The sequence below is a fragment of the Triplophysa rosa genome, linkage group LG16, assembly GCF_024868665.1.
Source record: "Triplophysa rosa linkage group LG16, Trosa_1v2, whole genome shotgun sequence".
Lineage (NCBI taxonomy): Eukaryota > Metazoa > Chordata > Actinopteri > Cypriniformes > Nemacheilidae > Triplophysa > Triplophysa rosa.
In genome coordinates, this window is record NC_079905.1 from 14,111,458 (window position 1) to 14,133,203 (window position 21,746).

Genomic DNA, 21,746 nt, shown 5'->3' on the forward strand with positions numbered 1-21,746 from the left:
GTGCCAAAAGAATAGAGAACTAGATACACACACACACTCACACACACACACACTCAAGTCAAACCATTCACTAACATAAACACAGCACGCTCACACGCGAGTCTGTCTACACACAATTACACACGTACAGCGCGGCACTCGCATGAGAATCTGCCGCGCGCATGCTTCCACATTGCGCGATTGCGCCACATCCCTCACAGACGCAAAGTCGCACCACAGTCTAGAACACGCACACATTCCATGCCCGTTTTAAAGTATAAACTGGAGAAAACACACAACAGAACAAACAACAACCCGAGAACCAAAAACATTCTTGCATGCCTTTAAAAACATCACTTGTCCATCACATGCATCAACGCTTTGATGTTTTGTTTTGGTGGTAATTAAACACATCATTATTCGATTTTCATGGTCAATACCAACCCTCATTTGAGTAAATGACGCATTCTGCCTTTTTTGGTGGTGTTGTTGGAAATCTGCTCTTCTGTTACAAGAAGATAATCAAAGATAATTGATGTATTCTGTTGTATAAAAGGTCCAGTGTATGAAATTGAGCGGCATCTAGCGGTGAGGTTGTGAATTGCAATCAACGGCTCACTCCTCTCTTTCGAAGCACTACGGCGGCTGACACAGGACTAAGATGTCGTCACGTTTTCGCTTCTTTGTTTAAAGAGATAACGTATTTACGAAACGTGCTCTGTAGAGCAGTTTGTCCGTTTAAGGCTACTGTAGAAACAACATGAAGAATTCCATACAAGGGGACCGGCAGAGTATGTAGATAGAAATAGCTCATTCTAAGATTATAAAAACATAACAGTTCGTTATTTAAGGTCTTTATATACCTCTGAAGACATAGTTATGTATATTATATTGCATTTCTGTCAATAGATACTCCTTAATCTTATTCACTGGTCCTTTAAGTGTTCATTTGTACTCCATTTCTGTCTCGTGTTATCTAATAGAGCGGACGAATAGAATACCTTTCTGCAACCATTAAAATTTAAATCCTATCGGAACAAAAACAGTTTTCAAATATAAAATATTTTAAAATAAAATATAAAAATTGTTTTAATGGCCTTTATTTGCCCATTTGCATGTTGGTTGTAAAATTTCGTTAACAGAGCTTTAAGTAAATCAGCAAGTGGGATAATAAAATCATTTTTAACAAAAATCAAAAGCCCTATTCATATCCAACCTGCTAGAAGCAGCTAGATTGCAGTAAAATTACATGATTGCCTTTTTCCAACAAATGTACTAAACCAACTATTTGTTTTTTTTTAATTATATTTTAACAAACAATAAATGTAAGAAACATGTAAGACATCAGACTTGTGACACATTGAACGTAAAGTTTCTGGTTAATATTCCAAAAAGAGCTGTTCATGTTCTGGTAAGTAACTTAGTGTACAAAGCGGGTTTGTGATAATGACTATGCATTTTTAATAATACTCATTTCTTGACTGTTAAAACATTGAGTTGGTTCCATAAAGCAGGAGTTTTCAGACTTTATGTTGCCAAGGGCCCCCAAATAAGATGAACCTTTGTGAGGGACCCCCTTTCTACATATCTATAATTATTTTTGCGTAAAGAAGCATTTTAATTTTGTTATATAAATAGCCAATGTAATATTATAGAGACAACTTTCACTTTAAGTATGAAAAAGGAACTATAGTGAGAAAAACTCACTAGAAATATAAAATTATAACCAGTTCTGTAAACGATGCATGTAGCAAAAAAGATGACAAGTGTTTAAAAAGATAAGTGCTAACAATAATAATGCTCAGCAGACTTGTACAAGTCTTGCTTTATATTTTCCCTTTCTAGGGTCCACTTACAACTTTCTTGGGGGTCCCCGGGCCCCAATTTGAAAGCCTCTGCTATACAGTATAGTATGTGTGGGTGCAGTATGAATATACATACTACCATCCACCATGTTTTTGTCAAGTGTTTTGTCACACACGCCATGTAATAACCAGTGTGTTTTCCTTAAAGGCACTTTCATATAAATGAACTTACCGCAAAGCTGCTTTGAAACAATCTGTACTGTATAAAGTGCTATATAAACAAATGTGACTTGACTGTTTTGAATTTATTGACTTTGGCAGTTTTTCAGCTCTCATGGCCTCATGGGTGTCCATCCGACCCATACTGCAATAACAAGAAGCAATAGACCATACATTCACATACTGATTTTTGCATACTATGTTGTATGGGGGTGGGTGATTTCTAAGGCATAGATGATGTTTTTTTATTTCCTGTTGTGTGTTGTGAAGAGAGAGGGTTAGTGAGGATGCACTAATGACACCCTGTAGTTAGAGAGTCATTGGCAGAGGCAATGAGAGGGCACACAGTGCGCCTGGTTTCCTCTTGCTGGTGCAGAAACGGTACCGACAGCCACCATGCTTTTAGTGGCCGGCGAACCACAGTGTTCTCATTACCCCCTCTGGAGACAGCTAAAGAAAACACATGCCTAAATGGCACCTTGCTCTTATAGCCCCATTGGAGTCGTTCAGACAAGAGGTAATTTGTGTAGCTGGTAAGTACCCTATTGGCAGAGCACTTTATTTTCTACTTTTAAAACTGTTTTCTTTTTCATTGTGTTTTAGTTGGATAATTGATATGGTGGGGTGCAGAATTGAAAGAGAGAATGTTGATCAACGACACAGTTTGCTTTAGTGCTGCCACCTTCTGGACACTTCATATACATGCACATACAAGTGCTTTACATTGCATCATAAGTGGAACACTGTTTTCATAAGGCACATTTTACTTTAGGTAAATTCCAAGAACTTTCATGTATGATATATCATATTTGTCAGAATCAATGTGAATGTTTAAATGACAAAGTAAACAAAAACACTTAAAAACACAAAAATAAATGCTCTAGTATCATGAGCTTAAAGGGATAGTTTACCCAAAAAGGAAAATTCTGTCATCATTTACTCACCGTCTTGTCATTTCAAACCTGTATGACTTTCTTTCTTCTGCAGAACACAAAGAAGATATTTTGAAGAATGTTGTTAACCGGACCACGTCGGCACCCATTCACTTACATTGGTTTTGTGTCTGTACAAAAGAAGTGAATGGGCGCCACCGCTGTTTGGTTACCAATTTTCCTTAAAATATCTTCTTTTGTGTTCTGCAGAAGAAAGAAAGTCATACAGGTTTGAAATGACAAGAGCGTGAGTAAATGATGACTGTTGTGAGTCTCTCATCCAGTCAACAACATTTGTGATCACATTCGAATGTGTCCAATGCTTGTAGGTCCTTTCAAACACAAGTGACAATTGTCACAATTTGTCCCAGAAATATTTGTTCCTCATAAACTCCAAGCTCCTCCGGAAATCTAAATCAGAACGCCCCAATCTCTGTGCCCCAGCCCTGTGCCGACTTACTGGAGTTACCCACACCCCTACGAGCTGGTGTTGGAGACCCCAGAGGTGCAAAGGGTCTGAAGGAAACCTGTTGATGGGCGGTGGACGGGGAGGAGTTAGAAGAAGTTGATGATTGTGGCGGCACGGTTTGGAGAGGTGATGGGATTGTGGGTCCACCTGGTGAGTGCTGTTGAAGTCTATGAGGATGGCCGGGAATAGAGGGCACTCTATGCATCTGGGTCAGTGCTGGACTTAGTATCGCCCCTTGAGCGCTCAGATGTCCCACACGCAGGCTTGGTGAAGAGTAGCCCAGCAGGGCTGCAGTGGTGTGGGGGGGAAGGTCGCGGCGAGAGGCTGGTGGAAAGGCGGCAGAGGAACCGGGAGGGGTAGTTGCAGAGAGCTGAGGGAAGGAAGACCAAGGCCAGGGAGGGAAGGGCAGGGCGGCCGGGCTCTGGAGGAGAGGGTCCAACTCACTGGCGCAGTGGCTGAGGTGGGACACGAGGCGTGCACCTATGGGGTCTGAGGATTCAACCCCCTCCAGAGAGCTGAGGTATCTCACCACTTCTCCAACACACTCCCGGAAGCCCAAAGTCCTGTAATCCACCGCCATGGCACGAGCATCAAAGAAGCCTGGGAGAAAGAACCCAAACTCTTTAAATTTATTTTTTATAGAAGTATGTTAGTAAAAATAGACCAAATAAATAATGCAAATTAGTAGCATGATTAAAATGCTAAATACGGCAACAGCTATATTGTCATGTTTCAAAGCTTTAAATCATGCACAATTGTTTTTATTGGTTATAAATGTGTACTTTATTTATAAATATATGCATAGTGCTTAACAAATGTATTAGACCAGAGGGTCTCAAACTTTGTGATGCCAAGGACCCCAAATAAGATGAACCCCCTTTCTAAAATACATATCCTTTTATCATCTAATTCTGCAACGTTAAAGTGGGACGACAACCTAAGAGGCATTATTAAGAAATCCCGTCAAAGGCTTTTCTTCTTAAGACAGCTTAAATGGTTTGGCGTATCTACAGTTGGTATGTTCAATTTTTATAGAGCTGTCATTGAAAGTGTGCTGACTTTCTCACTTATAGTGTGGTATGGTAGCTCCGCAGTTCAGCAGAGAAAGCAGGTTTGTAATATTATTCGGCCTGCTTCTAAAATTATTGGCAATTGCACTATTGATGAGATTTTTGTCTCATGTATGCAGAAAAAGGTTTAACAATCTTGAAAGATCCCTTACATCCAGCCAGACACCTCTTTAAGCCTCTTCCTTCAGGACACGTTTTCTGAACAGTACTTATTGTAGGATTGTTCATGCTCTTAACGCCTCTGGTATTTTTGCATCTACATTTCACTCTTTATAATTGATAGGACAAATATCTACAGTTGGATTTATGTATGTGTATGTATTTATGTACGTATCCTAATGTTTGTTATTATTGTGTATGAGCGCACTAAGCAAATTCCAAACAACTAGGTGTCTGGCAATAAATAAATCAATTTGTATGTGTCAAGAAAAAATGGAGCATTGTTCGATAAATTGTAAAGGTGATATTATAAAATGTGATAATATAAAAATATATCATTGAAGAGACATTTTCAATTCTATTTGTACTTTAGAAACTTTCACTTTCAGTGTGAAATTAGGAACTATAGCGAGAGAAACCCATTTAAAAAGATACAAAAATCAACAAACCTGAAATTATGCACAAAACAAAAAAGAGATAAACACTTAATTAGTAATGAAACAATAATAACGTTCGGTAGACTTTTTCAAATTTTTGCTTCCAGGAGATTTTTGGGGACCCCTTGCAACTTTCTGGAGGCCCCCGGAAAGCTGCCCTAAAATAACAGTTTATTGTTTACCAAAATCATTATTTATGTTTCTGTATTGTTTAATCCACCAATATGTGTAATCTCTTTAGTCACAGTAGTATTTCTAATGTATAAAAATATAATTTTTGTTGTTATCCATTACTTTTCTAATTTACTGTTTACCAAGAAAGTGATGAGTAAACACTTTTTTTTCAGATGCCCAATTAGGCCTACAGTTATTAACTTGCTTTTGTAAAAGAAAAGTAATTTTTAACGGTTGAATTTTTATTCTTTATTAATTTCTAACTTCTGAGAGAAGTTGAATGTGCCGGCTCAAAGTTGGGTATAAAAAACGTAAAAACATAAACCCCCGGTTTCACAAACAAATCTTAGCTTAAGACAGGACTATGCCTTTGTTAAATTAGGATATTTAAGTCGCTTTTAATGTAATGCCTTGAATAAAAACATTACTGTTGTGCATCTTAAGACAAAATAATGGCAATGACATATTTAAAGATATGGCAGGGCAACTTATTTTCCGTTAACACGGCTCAAACTTTCATTTTAGTCTGGGACTAGTCTTAAGCCTTGTCTGTGAAACCGGGCAAAAATGTTTCGTTTTTGACAGATTCCTAAAACATTTGTTTTTTTCTACTATGACTGGTGGTCTAATAAATTTGATAAGCACTGTATATTGTATATTCAACATTTTTTTTGTGTGCAACCTTTCCTCTCACCTTTGCCGCCCATGGCATGCAACAGTTTCAGGTGATCCACAGTCATCTGAAGAATCTCCGCCTTTTCCAGTTTAGAGGAGCCCTGGCAGGTAAGTGAGAAAGTACACACTATAATGTTTTTTATTGTCTAAATTCACACACACACACCACAGAACTGATGCACTTAACTCTGATGGTCTAACCTGTTTCTCGAAGGCGCTGGGTACGAGTCTCCTCAGCTCTGACAGACTGTGGTTGATTCTGTCCCTGCGTCTCTTCTCAATTATCTGTGGAATCCAGTGGAATAAATTCAAAGACAGAACAAGATTCGAAATGGAAAGCATTTGCTAACTGAATTATTTCTGTGGTCGGGGCCTAGTCGCAGCATTCTTAAGATCAGATTTAGGAAAAAATAAACTCCAATAGGAAAACGCAAATTAAAGTCAGAGAAATGAAGGTTGCTAGAGAGAGTTGTATTGCAAAGAGTTTCGAGAAAAAGAAAATGGCAAGCGTTCTTAGAAGAGTCTGTACCAAAATTACATGTGAACGATACTCGACGTCTGTTCTCGAACAAGTAGGGAAACTATGAAAGGGGAAGATTGACGTAAACTCACCCCTCTTCTCTTCTTGCGAGCCAGGATCTGTGAGGTACTGCCTGGAGACATGGACCCAGTGACAGGGCTGAGAAAGAGAAACAGCGAGCGGGGAAGGGTAAAGATGAAAGCTTTGATGTCAATGCATATTGTTGTCATTACTGTACTTAATACGACACAGAAACACAGTTGCACATCATCAAACCCAATCTAATTTGTCTTGGGGAACAGCGAGACACGGGAGCGCCGGAGTAAACAGAAAACAAGATTATTTTGGTTTAACGCGTTTCTGGACATTATTGTGAGATGGCTGATATGTTATGATTCTTATATTTTCTCCTGCGTTTTCTTTTTAAGCTCAAAAGACACAATGATTACATATCCGCAGGCCATGCTGAAACGGTGGGTTTTGCGTGCACTTTGAAAATATCAATACTTGGTATTATCCTTCAATGTGGATCTGGTTTGCATGGGCACTCTGTTGCTCTGCCAACAGAATGACAGTGTTTGTTTTGCTTTTAGTTTGACTTACACGCATAACTAGTATTTTTATCATATTATTTTCGTTCCTTTTAACATGGATAAACTTAATTTGCAAACATTTGCTTTGTTTAGAAGAAAACAAATCCCGTCCAAAATGAAAAAACAGTTTGAGGGAAAAAACTGAAAAGACACTCTGATGTAGAGTTATGAATCCCGGTTAAGAGTTTGACAAATTGGGTTTATCAAAGCAGATAAGCTGAGAAATGACTGGGCAGCATGAGATGCAATTCAAAGTGACCCATTGGTGGGTCTCCGGTCTGCTCTTGATTTGTGTCATTGCTTTACTGAAAACTCAAAAAGACTCAATATGACCGAGTATAAATGAAAAACAGACAGAAAGAAAAATGTAGGCAGGGCTTATTTATGCAAAAAGAAGACTCATTGGTGCTATAGTATTAGTATGGGCCTCCATCAGCCGTCCTGCCTCACAGTGTGATTTTGGCAGCAGGTCCCTAATTTTATAAACACCTGTGTCACTTTCCACGGACAGGACAAGTGTGTAACTGATCAGGTGTACAGTTTTCATAATAACGATACAATTTACTACAATTCGATTTTTTCCCCAAACCTGGCCGCAATGTCCCTGGCATCCCCCATGAATCTGTGCCTCACGCTAAAACTGAATCTCCGCCTAAAAAAAACCTGGTTTAAATTCTGGCATCTTAAGATGAAACAATAAACAACATATGAAACATTCTTACCTCCATGAAAAACAAAAAAATTCATTGTAAAAAATCCTGTAAGAAACGTCAGTAAAATACCGTAAAATGTTTTTTTCACGTGTATGTCATGCTTTTTTTGTAAATTTGTCTTAAATCTGTCAAATACGTATTTTCTGTTATTTCACTTTTTTTTACCATATTTCAAAAATACGTGACAAATCTGTCAAATTACAGTTTTTTTACAGTAGCTTAAACATTGAGTTTACATTATTGGACATGAGCATCAGACACCCAGAAGGCCCCTGGAAGTATCCAAAGATACCTGGTTTCTTACACTTGTGTTGTATTTGTGTCGTACACAGCTGTAACTAAGTTTAATTCAAATAAAATGAAATTAAACTGCATATTGACTATTCACAAATCCACTTTTATTTGGTTTACCATGATGGCACACATTATGACATCAGTTCTTTACTCTGTCACTTTTTTGAGTGATGTTAAGCATCTTACGCATAACATCACTCTAAAAAGTGACAGTCATATCATACATCATAGATCATGACTAATTCTTAGCTTTTATTTCTTATAAGTCCTCACCAGTAGCTGTCCTCCTGTCCGACATCAATGAGTTCGTCCGTATCCGAGTCCGGAGAACTGTAATCGTGCGGTCTCTTCATCTCCACGTGTTCCTCCACTACCCCCGCAGGCGACTGCCGGATCGATAAAGCAACAGAGCGATGGAGGAGTGTGATCCAGTTGAGAAGATCTCAGATGATGGATTCCTCTTCTACCCTTCAAATGCAACTCTAAGGAAGCCAGCCACCTTCTAATGCAAGCAGGCCCCTCCCTTTTGCTTTCCTCCTCCACCTTCTTCTCAATCCCTCTATTTTCTGAATCCTCTACTTTATCCCCTGACCACAATAAAAGTAACGCGCAAGAATTTACCAGAATGTTCTCTCGGACTTAGTCTGACTCTGCGCTTTGTTTCTGCTCTTATGTGTACCCCGGTTTTGACATTGCCAGACCCCCTGGACTTCCAGGAGTGAGACCTCTGTCACTATTCCTAGTCAGACAAATTGGCTACTAAAGTCCCCCTGCGTGCTACAGCGACACTGAACTTGGGCACTTTGGCAAAGTTGCCCGTTTTGACTCCCTCTTCCTTACCCTCCCACACCCCCTCCCTTCTCTTACCCCTCCCTCACATCCCATCATCAACCCTCCCATTCCATGTCTTTCCTTCTCTCTCTGTCATTTCTCTCCTTTCAATTAGCCTCTTTTCTAACCTTGCTCTATCTTTACTCTTCCTCCTTTCTGTTTCTCTTTTTCTTTTCCACTCTTTTAATTAGCTTCTCTCCCTCACTCCCAGGACAATAGGAAGACCGCTGTGGGAACGTTGCTTTGTATTCGGACCCACACACACACACTTACAGTGTGGAACACGACAACGTGTCTATAGGAGTGCTGGGTGCCTCCCATTACATAGGCAATTGGTGTCTGGTAGTATTCGATCCTTACTTCAGGTCAGCAGGTTGTGAATTAATTTGAAAGATGCTTTATTCAAAGTGAGTTACAGTGCATTAAAGCTTTGCGGTTTATCAGTATGTTTTATCAGATTGACTGGCAAATAAACTCCTGATCTTGGTGTTGTAAGTGCCGTGTGCTACCTGTTGAACTGCAGGAACATCCTGAGTGTCCTGGCAGTGATTTTGTGGTATCTGAGCAAAACATTATGTCCAATCATGTGGTCCCAAAAAGTATTTTGGACATGAAAACACACTTCATAGTGCATAAATGGAATTAAATGATCAAAAAAGTTTCTTAAAGTAGACTTTTCTGGTAAAACAGTTCACAAAGATGATTAAACATTTAACCGTTTTAAAATTAAGACCCAATTTGTTGAAACATATCCAAATATAATTTAAACATATTAGTTGAAATGTATTTTTTTCTTCTCGCGATAAGTAATTATTGCCAAACAACTTCTTGGGGTTTTATGGTGGGTTGCAAACCAACTTTAGAGGTGCGTACCAACACCTACTGTAAGGAAGTGTGAAAAGAAATCTAGCCCAACCATACCACACCATCTAAAAAGAATGATCATGTGACGTTTTTGTATACAAAAGTTTTTTTTATTTAAGTTTTTTATGTGAAGTGTAAATGCATTAAAAACCATTAGAGTTTTGAACGAACATGTTTTCATTGGGGGTATTTTCAATCCGGAGTTTTAATTTGTGCAATTTGAAGGGTAATGGAAATGCAGCTCTTGAGAGAAACCGATTTCATATCAACCAAAGAAACTTTGGGACCAGTTTAAGGTTAAAGTAATTGCAAAAAAAAGGGGGGGGAAATGACTGATGGTATGTAAAAACATCTATCATTATTAAAAATGTAATAATTTGTTATTTAATGCATTAAATCTACATTTCTACACATCCATATTTTAAATTAAAACACCTTTCATTGCATTGATGATTGGCAGAGTCCAAGTTTAATAATTAATAATATATAGATAATGATATATATAATTGGGGAGGGAGGGGAAGACCAAATTTAATAACTGAAAAGTGATAAATGTTGATGTTAAAGATTTTTTGCTATCCCAGTGTAATGTAGAAAGACAACTGGAAGCAATCCATTTGATTTCCCCAAAAATGTAAACACGGTGGCTCTGCGGTGCTGCTGTTAAAATATCACCCTGACAGTGTCCTGACCAGCCTGACACACCGACGTTACATAGACCAATAGTGAAAATATGGTGTTGGTGTTTCTCTGACCACCATTTAGAAAAATTTTTTTATGTTCTTTCATCCATTAATAAAAAACAACCTAGGGTGCGTTTCCCAAAAGCATAGTTAGCCAAGCCATCTATGGTCGCAAGTTCCGTCGTTACAGCATAGTTCAATGATTCAAGTGTTTCCCGAAACCCTTGTTCCAACGATCAATCGCAAGCAGCATCGCAAAGTTGCGTGGTTGGAACTACAGGTCTAGAGCTGCGGTTAGAAGCATAGTTCCTTATGACATGTGACTTACATACATCATTCTCTTGAGCAAGGTAAGCAAGCAACATGCAGTGCATTCTATATCCATCATTCTAAATATAAATATTCAATTTTACATCTTTTAGTTTGTCAAGAAAATAGAAGCGTTGTTTTTTTAAAGTGTGCTTGAGCCTGGGCCTACCTGCTCTAGGACCCTGGGGAATCCCTGGGCAGAGTTACGTAGGAGGAAACTTATGAATGAGTTAAATATCATGAAATAAAACAATAGAGAGCAAAAATACGATAACAAAAATCGTTTTCAGATGCAGTGTTCATTATTTACAGCAATAATATGACATTAAATCGATCTAAACGGATTAATTAGAAGACGGTATTACGCCCCCACCTATGTGATGTCATCATGTTGTTGAACCAACGTGGTTCAAACAACAGATGTGCGACAAAGTTACTATGTTTTCAGGAAACAGTCGTGAGTAGCTAGTTTCTCAAACGATGCATCGTACTATGGTGGTTAATCAGCGAGTTATGTCGTTGTTCGGGCAACGCACCCCTGGTCAGCCAATAGTAGAAATATTGCTTGTGACCACTAAAGATACATTTAGTGTGACATGTACCAATGTCTATGGTCAAAGAGACAAAGCAGCTGTAATAGTGACCATGAACTGACACCATCTGTCTGTCTGGAGAGAGATGAAGAAAGGTCAAGAGTAGAATTAGAGTGTCTGAAACAGAGGATCTCTTCCAGAATGATAGCATAACTCTTTCTGACCTTGCAACGACAAACACACTGCAATTTAAAAGTAACACATACATGCACGTGCAAAGAAAAAGATGTGCAAATTTTTGCACGATGAAGAACACACAGAGATATTCTCCTCTGCCCACCACCGTGGGAAGCTTAAGGGCTGTTGTAGTCATGGTAACTTGAATTACAAGTTCTAGCAAGAGTTTTGCTGTCAGAAGTGGTGCCTTACTGACCCAAGAACTACAACAACATGTTGTGCAATACCCAAACCCCCCCCCCACGTCTTCCACTTGGCCTGCTGCTCTCATTCTTTGGGGCTGTATATACATATAGTCTCTTATTGTGTATATGTTTGTACAAGTAAAATTGTTGTGATGAAGCAGATCCTTTGATGTCAAACAGTATGAGTGACACAAAAATAAATTGGATGCAAAAGTCCTGCAAAAAAAGGTGTAAATGTTATTGCATTGTAGTATCATTATTTGGAATTGTCACTGTTAAAATATCAAAAAAAGATACATAAAGTCACATCAAGTACTGTAAACAATTATGTGATCACAAAGTCATGGCAACATGTTTTTAAATAAATTTATCTAATAAAAATAAGTTAAGCAGCTGGGCAATTCCAGCATTATGGATGTGACATTTTGTGCTATGGGTGTGACATACATATACAGTATTGTTACCAATATATTGATTCATTTATAGCTTACTAAAGCCTTGTTGATAGAGTCTAAACAGAAAAAAATGTCAGTCTATGCACGTTTTCTATTTAAAAAAGGGGAAATAAACATGCGTTATGGATTTGACAAAAAAAAAGGTAAATCTTGCACAAAAAATGCTTTAAGAACTTAAAGAGAGACTCGCATCTGCGCTATCACTATAGTAAAAATCTTCGGTAAAAACATATTTTTCATGACAAAGTTGACAGAAGCATGGAATTACCTAGCTTAAACTTTTTTATGTTAAAGCAACTCACTAATGAAAATAAATAAATAGGATCAGTTTAACTTACAAATAAATAAATAAAGTTTGTTAAACAATGTTAAATAATATTTTTTTACAATTAAGATTTACAATTAAGTGTGTTTGGATGTAGTGGAACATATTAAATGCGATGAACCTGTGTAAATTTAAAGGTCCAGTTTGTGATATTTAGCTTCATCTAGTGGTGAGGTTATGAACCTCATTCTTTGCTGTATTAACGTAGCGTACTCTGCAGTTTGTCCGTTTAGGGCTATACTGTAGAAACAACATGGGTAATTCCATGCAAGAGGACCCGTCGTGTATAGTAATCGCTCATTCTAAGATATAAAAACATAACACTTCATTATGTAAGGTCTTGATCCACCTCTGAAGACATAGATATATATATATATAATATTGCATTCATGTCAAAACATCCTCCATAAAATTACGCACTGGACCTCTAATGCAAGCAGACTGTATAATCCAGAAATTACCAGTTGAAGATTAACAATTAAAAAAAAGTGGAAGAAAAGGAAAGGTCGAGCAACATTCGTTTACAAGTGTCACTTGGTTTGATATTTTATTATTTATATTTTATTCATTTACAGATTTTTAAGTGTTGCTTAAGTGTCACTTTTTGGGCCAGCATGCACACAAATTGTTTGTTTTCCCTGCATTGGTATAACGTGTCTGTGCTTGCTGAAACATGCTGCTTTTAGAGGTCCAGTATATGGTGACACCAGCACCGCATAGACGTGTGGCATCTGACCGTCGCGGGAGGCTTATGGTTTGGTGTGCGAGTCAAAACTAGCCTAAGAGATCCTTTTATTTCTCCATCCTCCCCCGACTCCATCGTCTTTCATTACCAGTCCGTCTTTCATTCGGGTCTGGATCTCATTTCCACAGGCTCCATCAGAAAGCATGAAGCTCGAGAGAAAAATCTATGAAGTCGGGTGTCTCTGGCGTTATTTTTGTTGTCCACCCGCTTCAAAGCCCAGCTTTCTTCTCGTTCTCCTTTCGGATTATTTTCCTTTCGCAAGTTTTTTCAGCATCCTTCGTTTTTTCCCTCGTTCTCCTCCTCTTCCTTTGAGTTTTTGATCTTTGTCATGGCACACTTCCTCCATTGATGACAAAATAAGAAGGAAAAATTGCAGTGGAAATTGGACGAGAGAAACAGAGGGGGGAAATAAGTAAATAAATAAAGAAGTTGATCTGTAAAAATAGTTTGAAAGGAGAAGAAAGAACGAGATCCAGAGAACAAAGGAAACACTAGTATTGAGCAAAGCAGAAAAAGACTTGCTACGCTTTTGGTTGGCCACTTCAGTGCCTTTTGAAGGTCCTCCCTCTTTACCACAACAAGAACAGCTCCACATTCGAAATTAACAAGCTCATATTTTCACAATTCTCTCATAGAGAAAGCGCACGCACGCACACACGCACCATCACAGCTTTTCGGTTTCCGTCACACGCACGATGAGCCGCTAAAATATTCAATGTTACTCCATGACATGCACTGCAACCAAACCTCACGTTCTTCCTCAAGTGCTAATCATGCATTAATGCTTGCTGACACACGCACAAACCAGATCCGCCACATCTTGCGTAGATTTATTCCCTTTATGTGCAAATTTCAGTGACTGACCCTTAAATCAGCCTTTGTTTTGATGTTCGTTTGTCATGAGTGTTGGAGAAAGAAGGCCTCACTGCGAGTATGGTCAAATTCCAAAGGGATTTATTTTGTTGCTGTACATGGAATGCCAGACAGAGATGGCTGACCACTTAAAGTTCACAAATGACACAGCTCTGCATTTATGAATGTTTATATTCATAGGCATGTGTCCCATTTTTAATATAATTGACTGCTTTTATCTTCAGGTCTCTGTTTTCCTGTAACATTAAAATGCAGACGTATCAACTCTATACTATGAACTTTTTGGACAGACCCAGTATGTTCATTTTGTGTTTTTCTTATTATGGCATGTGACATGTCAGTGTTATTATATTGTTTTTTATTTTATTGCCTTTTACATGATTTAATGCTGTACTTACTGTAGGTTTGTAGGTAGGTATTTATTTCAATTGTTGATTTATTTGTTGTTGTTTTTTTATTCATTTTCTCAAGAAAAATGTTCAATTCAGTTTTTCAAAATTTTAATAGTAGTCCTGTTTACTGATGAATATAATACTGTATATATAATGCATGTTTCCTTCCTTTACTGTAACATGTTTCACCTTTGTTTTGTTACTCATGTCTTTTTAATTTCTACATGAATAATAAATAGATCAAACTTGTGGCGACGAAAATGTTTATATAGTGTACATATACCAGTCCAAAGAGGTATGTGTATAATCACTGCATTATAAAAGTAGTTTTAATGTATTCATTATCTATTTATTATAATGCACCTTATAATACATTGCAATGTCTCATGAATAATTGTAACTACAGTTAATACATTATAACTCTTATCAATTCATTGTTACACTTTACATTTTTAATCTGATTAAAATTCTTTACAACAACATTTAATGTCTTACAACACACATTATAAATAATTATTATACATCATACCCTTCAATAACCCTTTGTAATGCATTATACAAAAGACTTTAAGTAAAGTGTTACCTCAATGGTTCCAACACCTACACTTTCCTTACTATTATTCTAAAAAGCGGAAATATAAACTCATCAAAACTATATTGTAGTGGAATTGTAACTGTGGAAATTATGCAAAACTATGTTACATTTTAGCATCTTCAAAGTTCTCAGCCTTTGACTAGAATTTGCAATTTATCGTCCAGCTTCTTGAGTTCTCATCTACCGAAGGGGATCCCGTCTATGTAGGGCTCTTATTGACTGCTTTATCTTCATTGTTCGTTCCAAGTCAACCATTATTATTTTTTTTTAATAAAATGTTTGTTTTCTACTGAAAGAAATTGATATGTTGGCTCAATTGTATTTGTGTAAAGTGATTTCAAACCTTTGCCTGGTACTGTAAATACACATGTAAATTGTCTTATATTGGGCACATTCAGGTATGATCTCAAGGTTACGATTGTTTGATTTACACCCTCATGACGACAAAGCTTGCAGGGAGCATCTACTTGCTCTTAAAGATGTGTGACTTCAGGCAGTACGTAGGCTTCCTCCCTCCACCTCTGCCAGAGGAAGACAGCAGCGCTGTTTACCCACTCCACCATGCCCGGCTCATCCGGCTCCCAGAAGATAAATAAGGGGGGCAAAAGCCAACAAGAGGAAGCAGAATGGGCCCTTTGTGGCCGAGAGCGAGGTCCCTTTCAAGCTCTTTTCCCACAGCGGCGAGCCCCCAATAGAGGACCTGACTGCGGTAACTCTCGCTGGTGCCGGGGCCCAGACGGGCCGGTTAGGCCTCGCTAGGCCACAAGCAGCCATTGTCTGTCGCCACAGAAACCAGCGTCTTCATGTCAGACATGTTTTTCTGTTTGTTTTCTTTTTTTTGTCTTTAATGTGGCCAGGGGAATGTTTCCTCCGCCGCTCCCCCCCAACCCATCCGCATTTCTTACTCTTTTTTTCTTCTCCCCAAATGTCGTTCTCCTCCCTCTCTCTCTCTCTCGCTCCAACTCTCTTTATTCCTCCAAAAGATTGTCATTTGTGAAGATCTCAAGCAGTAGGCAGGGACCATCTTTGTCATGGTGTTGTGGCATGTCGCTCTCTCTCATTTTTTTTATCTTACTTTATGAGGTTTTGGCACAAGCTGACTCGAAAAAAGCACACACTCAAAAACAACAAATGTATCCCCCCATGAATCTTGTCGTTCCCACGCTAAGCCAATTTTCTTCTCGAGATTAAACAAGCTCCAACAACAGAAGGGAAGGAGAAAGTGAAAAAAGAGAAAAGGTCTGGTTATGATTCGAGTCTCTAAACTAAGAGAGGATGCCCCACAGACATCCAATGAGAAAAACAAATCGGCAAAAAAATGAGAACTGTTTCTATTTTTAAGAACCTAAAGAATTTCACTGTGTGCCATGACTCAAAGGATTTGCAGCTCCATGGTAATCAGTTCATTCTGACTTAGATCGTCGACCACATCACACGCGGTACACAATCCTTTATGAGCTGGGCAAGTGGCGGTGCAGGGGGGAGAAGTCAGAATATAAGATTTTACCCTTGTATCCAATGCCACTGTACTGTTTTGGCAGTGTTACTCTAAACTTCAGTATTTGCAACCACTACTTGAATTTAATAGACATAAATATTTTCTTGATTGTATGTTTCAATTTTGCTAAGTGTTGTTATTTCTTGGTAAGTTACCACAGTTCGTTTGATAGACTTTTGGAGAGCTTTTTGAGAAGGAACAACTGGAGCATTTTCATTTTAAATGAATCAAGGGTTTTCTTTCACTGCCAATAATATCTCTTCCATAGCTGTCGTAAGCCTTTCCAAGCCAACTGCAACACACATAGGCAAGTTACCAAAGATTTATTGCCCTAACACTTTGTCATGAAGTAATTTAGAACAAGAGAAAAAAATCCTGTGAGCGTCAAGAAAGCTATTCAAGAAAAGACTTAATTTAAGAGGATTATACAGGGTGTGCAGGAATTGTGAATGAAAGGCTTGGGGTTGAGGATCTGAGTGTTGGCAGGTTATATTGAGCCTATACTCGACTAAAGATGTGACAGCTGCAGTTTATATAACTGTAGAAATATTTTGATTTTGTAGTTGTAATAATAATTCATTAATAATTCACCAATGTGCAGCACCCACCTGGATGATGCGACGGCAGTCATATTGCGCCAGAACGCCCACCACACACCATCTTATTGGTGGAGAGGAGAGAAGCCAAATTACGAAGCCAATTAATACATATGGGGATGATTTGATGGGCGAGTTTGGCCATGATGCCAGGGTTACACCCCTACTCTTATTCGAAGGACATCCTGGGATTTTTAATGACCACAGAGAGTCAGGACCTCGGTTTAACGTGTCATCCGAAGGACGGTGCTTTTTTACAGTTTAGTGTCCCCATCACTATAATGGGGCATTAGGACCCACACAGACCACAGGGTGAGCACCCCCTGCTGGCCTCACTAACACCTCTTCCAGCAGCAACCTAGTTTTTTCCAGGAGCGCTCCCATCCAGGTACTGACCAGGCTCAACCCTACTTAGCTCCAGTTGTGAGGTATACAATAAGGCAAAACAAGCAAAGTTAAGTTTGTGGTACTAAGCCTGATGTACGTTTGGAGATCTATCAATGATTCACCCTCATGTCAGTCGAAATCTGTGACTCTTTCTTCAGTGGAACACAAAAGACGATATTTTGAGACAGGTTTTGTGTCCATACAATGGAAGTCAATGGGGGTCAAAGTTGATTGGTTACCAAAATTCTTCAAAATATATTTTTTGTGTTCTGCAAAAGAAGTCATACAGGTTTGAAACGACAAGAGGGTGAATAAATGAGGAAAGAATTTTCAATCTTAGGTGAACTACCCAAAAAACACAAAAGAAGATATTTTGAAGAATGTCGGTAATGGCAGCACTTCTATTGTATGGACACAAAACCAATGCAAGTCCATTGTTCGGTTACCAACATTCTTCAAAATATCTTAATTTGTGTTCTGCAGAACAAAGAAAGTCATACAGGTTTGAAATTACACGAGGGTGAGTAAATGATGAAATAAGTTTCCTTTTGGATGAACTATCCCTTTAAAGTCTTTAAACTGTCTGAATTTACAGTAATAAAAGTGTTTGGAGTGAGTCTTGGTCTTAGTGTCGCCCTCCCCACCCCAGTGTTTCTGTTCCAGCTCCTAGACTTAATCCAGGCATAGCTTTAGTGTTTGGTGGGTGTTGGAGAGCTGTCAGTCTGTGGTCGGCCTGCATGATATTGAGGGCTGCAGGCTTCAGCTCTGTCCACCACGCTGCTATGTTTGAACTTAATTACAGCCAGTCGGCCCTGTCATTACAGCCCAGAGCAGCCGAGCGACGGCCGGCCCGTAGGTAGTGGCGGCACAATCCCAAACAACAGCGTGCAGTCACACTCGCTGGCTCTCACGGGCACAGCGAACACACTTTGGGAATGACACAGACTTATCCAAACCACGCGGAGGCAAACAGAAACACTCATGCAAGCAGGACCGTTGTCACGCACGCCACATTGCCACAATCAAAATCCCTTCCTCTCAACAGACAGATTATCACACATGTACAACAGTCAAACATAATGATTCTGCACCTTATCAAAGTTGAATCATTGTCAGATCAGGTCCTGACTGAGATGGGAAGTGACACATGGCTGGAGTTAAAGGAATTATTCATCGAAAAGTAAAAAATCCTCCCATTATTTACTCTCATCATGACATTCCAAAGCCATCTGCTGTTGTTTTTTCTGTATGTGGTAACCGAACACAACAAACCATTTTTGAGACAAGCTTAAAGGGATTATTCAACCAAAAATGTAAATTCGGTCATGGTTTACACACCCTCTGTTGTCATTTCAAAACTTTATGACTTTATTTCTTCCACAGAACACAAAAGAAGATATTTTGAAGAAAGCATCGGCACCCATTCACTTCTATTGTATGCACACAAAACCAGTGCAAATCAATGAGTGCCGTCGTTGTTCAGTTTCCAACATTCTTCAAAATATCTTCTTTTGCGTTCTGCCGAATAAAGAAAGTCATACAGGTTTAAAATGACAAGAAGGGGAGTAAATGATGACCGAATTTTCATTTTGGGATGAATCATTTTAAGGGTAGGCAAGTTATCAGTAAATGAGTTGAATTTTAGTTTCAGAAGTTTGTTTCTCACACAAAGCTGTTGAATAACGTGCAATATAGCGCACAAGTCACACAGCCATGCTTTTATGATAATCTAAGATATTCTTTGGACTTGATAGCCCCAGATCTTTTGGTTTGTAGGTGAACTATACTCAGGGAATGTGAGGAAAACCAAGGAGTGCCACTGCACTGCAGGTCTAGACGGCAAAGCTCCGCTTGAGATTCTATCCGGAAGTGTGTGGTTATAGGAATAGCTATTATTACTCTCTTATGCCTTTAAATAAATGATAATAAAAAGGCTGGCGTGTTTATTTCTAGCAGCCGTCAGCCTGGAAAAGAAAGAAAAGACGAAAGGGAACGCGCAGACATCTTCTCCATGACACACAAAGACATTAAGTGGTAATTACAGAGAGAGACGAGATTTCTATTCTGACCACAGAGGACAGCGATGTCTACTACTATAGAGGGGCGCCGGTCTTATTAAAGCCCCCCAAAATGGGATCATATCACCAAGAGCCCCCCCCCCGCCTTTGTCTAATGTCTAACTCTCCAGACCTTTTGTTGTTGACTGTGGTATACTATGACCGTTCTACCTCAAACAAACACACCCACCTACCCACCCACAACATGCACACACACAAAAGAGACAGCCGAGCTCTGTCTCTGATCTTGTGATCAATGTGTGATGAGGGTCTGCGCTGGTGCCACAAAACAAATTCCTGACATTCTAGGATAATTCAAACGTTTCACGGCACTGTTTTTGCGCCCATGAGAGGCAGCCCTCCGAAATGGAAAATGCCACCATGTCATGGCAATCTCTTCCCATTGTCTCTCTCTTTAATCAGCACTCATCTGTGGCTCTAAATATCCCCGTGGTGTACATCCACGCCTGGGAAAATGCAGCTCTTTGCCCCGTCGGTGCCGGAACGCTTCATCACACCGCACTGTCTACCCGCACTGATCGGTCATGATGATGACAGAAGAATATTCATGTGCAGGAGCCAGGGTTGTGCGCTCCTTCTGAATTGACCATTTTAAATTCTAGTTTGGTTCATGAATATGAGGAAGTTGAATGCATGACTTGAGAATGAAATTCGAACATATGCGCTTAATTTTTATTGTTGTCTCTTAGTATGAAATAATGATCATACAGTATAATATTGTCGCTGTCCTTCTAAAACCTCATATGTCCAAATTCGCTGTTTTTCAAGAAATGGAGAAACACTGCGCCTTTTAAATGATTAAATACTGTGTTGTCAAAGTTGACAAGCACTTTTTAATACTTTTTAGATATTTGCAAAACCCAGTGACAAACATAAAGCGTGACTAATAATAATGCTTTATGGCAAAAATAAAAATCATGAAATATGGAGATATGAGGTTCCAGAAGGACTGCACCATTATATAATAATATATACATTTTTAAATCCTGAAACATTTTAGTCTTTGTAAATTTCCTCTTAATGTCAGTTCAAGTCCAGTTCAGTGTTGTGAGTCATTGTTTCTAAATTATTTTATACAAACTTACATACAATTCTAGAGGCTGGAAAAGCATTTCTTTAGGTCTGCTTCATCTTGATGCAAGCGTTTGATTCAGGGCAGAGGAGTTGGGGACAACACTTGGTCTGTATATAGGAATTAAAAGGTTGAATGGAGTTTTATGAGGTTCTATAAATTTCATTTTCAAAAGAGTGTGTATGGCTGCATATGTCCACTCGCCTACCCTGTGGTTAAGAGGGGCCACCATGAAGCCTTTGTGCTCTGTGGGTTTACCATGGGAAAATTCTCAAAACAAATAACTCACCCGGTGACCCATCAGTGTTAAAAATCACTTGTGAGAGCTGTGGATTGTGCTGCATGGGTGCGGTGCAGCCTTCAGGAACTGCGTGTTTGTTTTATCTTGGTCCAAATGTTAAAAAACAGCTATTTTCAGGCTAAAGAAAGCAAATAAACACACATTCCGTTGCAGACAATGGGGGTTGTGAACACGGTCTGACAGCTCTACCACAAGCTGCCAGCTGGGGCATGTTAAGATATGGGCACTGTGAGGACATCACTTGTACAATACTTTTTTTTAGAGCAGATCTTGCCTCCCAAATTTCATTTGAGCCCTTAAAAATTCAACAAATAAATAATGTGTTCATCACGCTGACATCTACAAGAACAATAATGTATACAGGCACTTGTTGAAGTGTTTGGCACTGCCAGTCTCCTTCGGGGATTTTGCTCCCTCTTCTGGTGATGCTAAAAGATGCACTTTCTTCACTATCATCTCAAAGTATAGACGAGAATCAAAAGGGCAGAAGAGAGTGACCTAAAAGGCCATTTTCAGAAAGGTGCAGTATCCACCTGGTAGAAAACATCGATGTGGTGTGTGAGGAGCCCGAAGGAAAATTATTTGTATTTACCATACAGTACAGCACTTCCCTGAGATAATAGTAAATCATTTTCCATCATTTGACATAAAAAAGACAGGACAGGGTGAAGGCCAGCTGACTGGTCTCCCTCTGGAGAGGAGATAAAGCTACAGGATGTTGGGTGGAGTAGTTGAGTGGATCAAAGAC

The 21,746-nt window shown here is 39.0% G+C and overlaps 1 protein-coding gene across 1 annotated transcript; it reads right to left on the reverse strand.

Moving 5' to 3' along the window:
* Positions 1-3,001: 3,001 nt before the first annotated feature.
* heyl (hes related family bHLH transcription factor with YRPW motif like) lies at positions 3,002-8,846 on the reverse strand. The gene is made up of 5 exons (XM_057354011.1): positions 8,313-8,846; positions 6,532-6,598; positions 6,121-6,204; positions 5,939-6,020; positions 3,002-4,004 (listed from the first exon to the last, which is right to left on the reverse strand). Exons 1-5 carry the CDS (start codon positions 8,390-8,392, stop codon positions 3,352-3,354), a joined length of 966 nt encoding a protein of 321 aa, XP_057209994.1. The 5' UTR covers positions 8,393-8,846; the 3' UTR covers positions 3,002-3,351.
* Positions 8,847-21,746: the final 12,900 nt, after the last annotated feature.